This window comes from Lepidothrix coronata, unplaced genomic scaffold, assembly GCF_001604755.1.
Source record: "Lepidothrix coronata isolate B3197 unplaced genomic scaffold, Lepidothrix_coronata-1.0 Scaffold124, whole genome shotgun sequence".
In the NCBI taxonomy this organism is placed as follows: domain Eukaryota; kingdom Metazoa; phylum Chordata; class Aves; order Passeriformes; family Pipridae; genus Lepidothrix; species Lepidothrix coronata.
The window spans coordinates 4,727,967-4,736,345 of record NW_016690304.1 but is presented as its reverse complement, the minus strand read 5'-3'; the positions used below and the strand labels follow the sequence as shown (position 1 = coordinate 4,736,345).

General features: G+C 40.5%; 1 protein-coding gene across 2 annotated transcripts in view; it reads left to right on the top strand.

Annotated features, from left to right (window-relative positions):
• Positions 1-40: 40 nt before the first annotated feature.
• The window catches only part of CUNH10orf107 (chromosome unknown C10orf107 homolog), a 53,129-nt gene continuing 44,790 nt past the window's right edge, over positions 41-8,379 (top strand). The window contains exons 1-2 of one of the 2 annotated variants that reach the window (XM_017826172.1): positions 41-98; positions 7,497-7,717. In XM_017826172.1, coding sequence (XP_017681661.1) covers positions 81-98; positions 7,497-7,717 — 239 coding nt within the window. In that variant the 5' untranslated portion in view covers positions 41-80. Of the gene's footprint in view, positions 132-7,496; positions 7,718-8,379 lie in introns of both variants that reach the window. The other variant, XM_017826171.1, reaches the window with a different exon arrangement.

The following is an 8,379-nucleotide window of genomic DNA, read 5'->3' as shown; positions in this document are numbered from 1 at the left end:
TGGCGCGCGGACCCGCCGTGGCGACGGGCGGGGCCCGGCGCTGGCCCCGCCCCCCCGTGGCCGGGCCGACGGCGGGAGCGATGGCGGCGGTCGCGCAGGTACCGCCGGGGGGGTGGCCGCGCCCCCTCAGGGTCCGTGTGTGTCGTGTTGAAGTGTCTGTGCTGAGCTGCAGCGTGGGCAGGGGTCTGCAGCACATCCCTTGCGAGGAGGGACTGTGGGCGCTGGGCTGTTTAGTCTAGACAGGAGAAGGCTGAAAGTACGTGTTGCACGGTCTTCGGTGGTGCCCAGCCACAGGACGAGGAGCAGCGGCCGAAAACCAAAACACAAGAAGTTCCACCTCAACACGAGGAGGAACTTCTGTACATCGAGGGTGGCAGATCACTGGAACAGGCTGCCCAGGGAGGTTGTGGAGTCTCCTTCTGGAGACGTTCCAAACCCACCTGGACACGTTCCTGTGTCACCTGCTGCAGGTGACCCTGCCATGGCAGGGGGGTTGGACTGAATGAGCTCCAGAGGTCCCTTCCAACTTGCACTATTCTGTGATTCCGTGTAAAAATGCAGCATATGTGTGTGTGTGTGTGTGTGTGTTTACGTACATATATATATCTCTATCTATCTATATCAGTGATGGTGGTAGCACCACTGGAATAACAGATTTAGGAAGGGGAAGAAGAAAACCCACAACAGCAGATCAAAGAGAGGGGTTAGAAAAAGTGAGAGAAAGAACTCTGCAGACAGCAAGGCCAGTGCAGAAGGAGGGGCAGGAGGCGCTCCAGGAGCTGGAAGAGAGATTCCCCTGCAGCCTGTGGTGAATGAAGACCATGATGAGGCAGCTGTGTCCCTGCAGCCCACGGAGGTTACAGGGGAGCAGATGCCCGTGTTGAAGCAGTTCACGGAGGACTGTCCCCCGTGGGAGGGACCCCATGCTGGAGTAGGTTGGAGGATGAGGAGGCAGCAGGGTCAGAGACAACATTTGATGAACTGAGTGCAACCACCATACCCTGTTCCCCTGTGCTGCTGAGGAAAAGAGATAGGGAAAATTGGATGTGAAGTTAAGCCTGAAAATAAAGGAGGGGTGGGGGGAAGGTGTTTTGACATTTAGTTTTTATTTCTTATTATCCTACTCTGATTTCATTGGTAATAAGTTGAATTTTTTTCTACCCAAGCTGTGTCTGTTTTGCCAGTGATGGTAATTGATGAGTTTCCCTGTCCTTATCTCGACACCCAAGCCTTTTGTTATATTCCCTCTCCTCTGTTCAGCTGAGGAGGGGGCTGACAGAGAGGCTTTATTGGGCACCTGACATCTAGCCTGGGTCAAACCACCACACTTGGCTTATTCATGGTATTAGGAGTATCCTAATTTTTGATTGTTTGGGGAAAGGCATATGGTTTCCCTACAGAGAGACTTGAGGGAGTGGAAGCAAGCTCACACCTTCCTTCCAGCAATATCACGGTTGTATTTCTCACCTTTCATTGCTTTAGGTAATTGAAGTTATCTAGAGAATTTTGCAAATCCGCAATGTTCACATTAATATTTGCTTTTTTTTTTTTAGCTAGTCTTCAGCCTCCATTTTTTTTTCCTATTTTTTTTTGTCTTGATTGCAGAGGTGTGGTTTCTGACAGACAACTCATCTCATGCTGAACGTCAGGAGATGTCAGAATAGAAGTTATTCCTCTCAAGAACGCATGAGGTGTTGCATCAGCTCAGAATTTCTTTCTCAAGCCTCTCTATATAGCTGTAGCTACTACAAGATAATTTTCTTCTGGTTGAACTGCTTTGTTGTCTTAGATGGCCAAGAATTTACTGTGGCTGTTGTGGGAGTGATTAACCACCTTCAGCCAGTGTCATGGTTGTGTCTTTGTCAGTACAAAAGCTTAACGTTTAGGTTTCCTTAAATAAATAAATCCTCTTCCATGTGAAATGTGTTTTAAAGTATTCTAAATGCTTTATGAAAAATATATGTATCTTTCACAATGCTCTCTGTTAGTGTTCTCTGTAAATATTTTGGCAGTTGGAACAGCGTAACACTGGGGTAATGCAGTCAGATCACAGTAAAAGGATACAGGGTGTACTGGATGGGAAACGACAGGCTGTCAAAAATATATTGTACATCTGTTTGAAATGTACCACTGAAATATTTGTCGTTTTTACTTCATGGCTTTATAAAAGGAATCTTTAGAGGAATTCAGTGAACATTTTTTTTTCTTCACGTATTTTCTGTTCCTTATGTATTGAAGTTTGTTCTGTGCACATCAGCTTACTTTTATGATATTTCCTTCTATCCTTTATGATTTGTTTTATTGTAAACTCTGTGGAAGTGTGTGTTTTTATAAATTACATTACATAGTCTCCAGTTTTGGCTGAAGCTAGCTTGGCATGGTCTATATGTAAGCTGTAGGGAGCATCAATTCTGTCACTATTTTTTTTATATTGTTTCTTAGATCTTGAGACAATTCCTTTTGATTTAAATTTAATATTTTTATAATTGTTCTGACTTGTAATGAGTTTCAGCCAAAAGCGGAGTAGAAAAATCTGAGTCCTGATCTTAGCAAGTCTTGCTGCTGCTTTATTTTTAACCACATTTTTTCCAATAAGTGGTCTGCAGCTGTGAAAACATCAGTAAAATTTAATGTCATCATACATTTGGTCAACCATAAATCTTGACGTTTGGACTGTGTGAAATTTCTGAAACATATTTTGTTATTAAAAGGACACTGTCAGAGTCTGTTGTTTATAATGGTCCTCTGAAAGCTTTCCTTGCATATAGGTTTTATCTCTTGCATTTGACACGTCTGCATATTTCCCCTTTTGAAGGTAATTGAAATTAGCATTACTATTTTTATTTCCTCATTTGTCTGACAATAAAAGAAATGTTTATGACTAAAAATAGCAACTATTGATTTTAACTTCCCCTTGTGGGAGCGGACAAGTGGGGCCTTTTTAAAACAAACAGGAACAGGGAATGTGTTTCTGTTTCTGCCTTTAACTATTTATATAGACAGCTTCAAGATTTTCTGCTGCTACTGAAGCACTTGACAGCTTGATAACAAAATGTGTATAATAATACAAATAACAGCCTGTGTTGCTGGTGTGGTTTGGTTGGGTTTTTTTTTCATTCCCATTTTGATTAAAGTTGTAGCTGATATACAACACTCTCTCAGGGTACATCTGCACTGCTGTCAGCCGTGTTGCTCAGGCAGAGGTAGCTGAGGCAGCTTTACGTGAAAAACTGGAAAGTGCCTTGCTGAGGCAGCAGAGCTCAGTCCAGCCTAATTTTCCCTGGTAGGGTGAGGACAGGAGGATCTCGGGTTCCTCACACTTCAGGTATTTGCTATAATTTAAGAGATTTGGTAAGCTGTTCCTTTGCGTGTGTGTTTTTGGAAGTCATGTTTTTGCAAAGCGTGGTTGTTGTATTGTCAAACACATGCAATTGTTACCTTCATCTGCTGCAGAGGGCTCATCCCAAAGGACAAGGTTAATTTTCTTCAGGAGGTCTGGTGCTCATTTCCATTGCTGTGTTTCAAGGTTTTGCCACTCTGGAAAGGCTCTCACCAAAACTGCAGGTAGTGGGGCATTCTTCCTAGGCAGGGATGACTCACTAAAGGTGGGAGTTTGGAGAGTTCTCTCCCACCCTCCTAAACACAGAGGTATTTTTCAATTTGCTGTTTAACTACATCACTCTGCTGATGATATTTTCTACTTCGTGGTGGCTCATGAACATGGGCTGAGAGATTCAAGGAGGATCTTATTTTTGTTTTGTTGTAGAATGTCTGGTTTGGTATTTTGATTTGATGCTGTTGACAAGGGATGCCCAAAGCATTTGGAGTAATGTATTGGACAGCCAGAATTATATTATACATTCAGAACAGCTAAAAAGCCTTCGAAGGAAAATAAAACAGTAACAAATAGTTCTCTAGTAGCAGTCTGTATTTAAATAGGCTGAGTCTACTGCTGGGAATGTGTACTGCTAGGATTGGTTTAGGAGTTTTTCTCCTGACACATGAAGATAGTGTTACCAGAATTAACTCACCTTGAATTGCCTCAGTCAGTCACTACAGTTAACAGTAAAATGAACGGTAAATTCTTTGACACCAGTGAATGTGTATGAAAAAATAGCTTCTCTTCAGATTTTCAGTGGTGGTTAAAGGCAGCAATCAAAAGACAAAACAGTGTTAAATCAAAATAATTGTAAGCTTTTAGTCATGTGTCTGTGGAGGTTCTGCTCAAACAAACTTTCCACAAGCATGAGATTGTTAAATGATTTATGGACTTTCAATACTTTTTTAAATTACAGAAACATTGTTAATTTAAAAAATTTAATTTTCTAAATAATGTGCTTTCTCTCCCATAGTTCCTTATTGGTTGTTTGTAACAGTATTTCTTCTTATCTGATACCTGTGCTGGTTGTAGTGGACAGTGGTGCCCCTACCCCATGCATATCATGAGTAGTAACAAAGAATATAATAAGAATATAATGCATTGGTGGGAATGTTGCTGCTGAGAATGTTGTTCCAGGCTCTAGGGGATTAAATGGTTCATGGGAAGCTTCCCCTTGCCCTGTAAACTGTTGGGGTTTGATGTGCAGATTACAGAGCCTTATCTGCAACACTGAGTTACAACAGCTTGCCTGTCTCTTCAGTTTAAACTGCAAACTTTACCTGGTCAAAGAGTGTGTTTCTAGTGCTGGAGGACCTTTAAATGTGTAGCAAGAGATTATAGGGGACTGAGTGCAAGGCATGTGGAGTTATTTTTAAATTAATTTTTATAATCATACATAGCTTATATATTGCTGTAATACCACACTACAGACTGAGACTGAAGCAGCAGGTCCTTCTGGCCCTTTGTAATGCACGGAATGAGGTGACCCTCAGCATCAGTCTGTAAGGTGTGTTGGGCCTGTGGATACCACGTGGGTTAGAAAGCTGCTTGCTTTAGTAAACCAGGTACATATGGAGCGGGGGGCAGGAGAAAATTCCTCTTTGGACAAGCTTTTCTAGCATGGATGATGTCTGATACCTGAGGAATTAGTTTGGATAAGATTCTTGGAAGTTGTTTTCCAGAATATTCCATCTTTTAGCTACTAACCTGTTCCTTATGATATGAGATTTAAACAGTGGGAGGGACAAAAAAGACTTTTGATGCACCTCTACAGGGTACTGCTGTGATCTTGAATGGTGGAGAAGCATTGTGCAGGTGGTGGAGAATGTTATGGGAAGGTCTTAGTTGTTATCACACCTGGCTGTAACCACAGAAGGGTTGCTGGAAGATACCTTGATGCGATTAAAAATACTGTGCCTTGAACTTTTTTATGCTTTTCTTTCTGATACAGTGCTAAGTTAATCATTCTATGCTGATAAAGTGAATCTGGGGTGATACTTGTAAAATATTAGCATTTTGCCTTATTAAGTAGACAACATCAGTAAGCTGTTGACTGACTGACCAGTAGTATGCCATTTATATAGCTGTGGTCCTTATAAATACTAAAGCATCCTATGTATTGAACATCCTCAGAGAAAGAGATGGATGGGTATTAATTCAGTTTCCAAAACATCTATATCAGTTATTCTTTTAATTCGACTCTCATGGCTTCTAAAAAAATCTCATGTTTTACAGGTTTCTAACACCACTGGTTGCTTCAGAAAAAATTCATATTTTTTCTAGTTATTAAAAAATGTCTTTCAATAATTGTGTAATATTAGCAGGTAGAGCTGTTGTTTTTCCCTCACTAGGGCATGTAGCTTCAATTAGGTCAATGTTACGGACTGCAGGAGTACTTCTTTTCATGCTGCATGAATTATTACTAATAAAAGCAAAATAACGTCATGCTCTTAACTATCTGAAGGAAGCCTTCTTTTATTCCACTGCTGTTGTTCTGGTGAGACATCGTATCTGAGACTGACTTGTTTACAGTAGGGAACAATAATTTTTCATATTGAAGTACATGTGAAAGTACTCTAGTACTTAATTAGAGGGGGGGAAACCTTGTCTGTCCACTGAATGTTCTTTGTTGCTCTCACTGTTTCATCAGTTCAAATGTGGTTTTTCAGCTAGTCCCGTGGCTTTCAGTATGTCTTGCAGTTCGGCAGCAGCAGGGGGAGTAGTGTAGCTTTATTTGGGGGCTCTCCTTGACCAGCACTACAGTGAGTTGATTATTAGCCCAGAGCAGTGCTGGTCAGGCTCAAAATCAGTGCATGTCAGGAAATCTTCTCCTTCCCTCTCCCTAGGTTAGCTAGAAGCAGGGTTCTGCAAGCTTTGCCTTGTTGCCCATCTCTAAAGCCCAAGTCCTGCAGATGTAGAAGTTTACCTGCTACAAGCAAATAGTGATCAGGTGTTCATGTGGTCAGGCCAGTCAGACTCCCCTCATGAGGCTGGAAGGGATTCTGGAACATGCACTGGCTCACCTGTTTGCTCAGAGCAGGGCCAGCACCAAGTGCAGACCAGGACTTTGTCCAGTTTTGCCTTGAAAGCCTGCAAGGGTGGAGATTCCTTCACCTTTCTGGCTTACCTATTCTAATGCTTCATTATTTCCATAGTGAAATGTTTTTCCTAACCCTGTGCCATTGTAGGTCCCTTTCAACTAAAATAGTCCATTCTATGACCGTTGTCCCTTGTTCCCCTGCCATGCACCTCTCTGGAGGCGCTGCCTCATCTCACATTTTATAATGTGCTTTGACACCTCGCTTTGTCACCTACATATTCTATTGAGAAACAGTTTTCATTTTTTTTCTACAGTTTTATGTATTTCATAGATTTCTTACTGAAATCTCTGCTCAGATTTTTTTGGTCAGTGACCACACGAAATAAAATATCATCAAATATTCCTGTTTTTTTGAAAGACCATTGCATTGTTAGTGCTCAGTTTATTATCCCCTGTAACATGTACATCCTCGTATTTCCCATAAGGAACTGCCTTCTGTATTACAAATACACTGAGCTTCCCTGTAACAGTAGTGTCAGGTCCTTGTGTGGGTATCATTCCATTGCAGCAAATATCTTGGGCTTTTTTTTGGCTAGGGGTGGAGTCAGTGCAGAGAGTAAATTTGAAAATGCAATCAAGTACAGGGTGGAGAGCAAATAGCATGGTAATACATGTGTATTCTCATATGTTAAGGGGAAACTAATTTTAAAATTTAATTATTGTGCAATCTAGTATCATGTTGGTCAAATTTAGATTCATGGATTTTTTTGCACCTTTAGATCTCTGTTGTTTTTACTTGCAAGTTAATTTAATCTTGTGCTGCACATAATATGTCACTGTGTTCCCATATGAATTTAAGATAAAAATAGTATTTTCCATGTATCAGCCCAGTTTTTCTCTAGTGAGAATGTGTTAAGGTATTGTGTTACTGCCATATAGTTATAACTGTCTTACATTTTTGGCATTTGTTGAATTAAGCCCTTGCATACTTCCTCACTATAAAAATGTTATTTAGGTAAGTTACCGACATAATAAAATAAACATTTTAAAATTATATTCCTATATACATGTTTGTAGGAAGAAGACCAAGATCAGGATGCCATAGGTGAAAAGGCAGAAGACCAAGATCAGGGTGCAGTAGGTGGAAAGGAAGACCAAGATCAAGATGCCATATGTGGAGAGGAAGAAGACCAAGATCAGGGTGCCATAGGTGGGCAGGAAGAGAAAGAGAATAAGCCATTTCTTTCTCTTTCCCAAATTACTGCTTTGTTAGAAGAAAATCTGGAAGGAGTTGAAAAGTAAGTAGCAATGACAACAATGCTAGGAGCAGTATAATAATGAAATAAAAATTACAGTCTATTTGTTAGAATTCTTTTGTGATGGTTATTAGTCTTTAATTGTTCACTTAATTCATTAATTTTAATAAGATTCACGAAAGATGGAACAAATCCTGCTGATCTCTGTTTTACTGTATTTCCTATATCTCTTCATTTTGCTTTGACTCCTTTTTTTTCCACTTGTATTTCACATTGATGTACTTTCTGAATGTACAACAGCTTTAAATATGCTGTAAATGAATTACTAAGGTGTAAATAAGAACAGGCCAATACTGAGCTTTTTTTTTTTTTTTAATGTGTCTCACTTGATAACTTTTTTGCTAAAACATTTAATATTCTGTACTGTAACATGAGTTACTGAAAAATCAAAAAGGTCTTAAAAGTTCAGAAAGGGATGGAAAGCTTAAGAAGGTATTAGTAGGTCCCCATTATGGTGCACTGGGGAAAGAGGAGGCAGCCAAAGACTTTTGATGTAAGCCAATCTTGCCTTTCCTGTAGCAACACTCTCCCTTGTTATTAGTGTTTAATAGCAGCTAAATTTAGGAGGCCAGGAGTTTAGCCTGAGACTCTGGGCTTATATTTAAAGATGGAACTTTTCAGAAGTGCCGGAATTATTTAGGAGT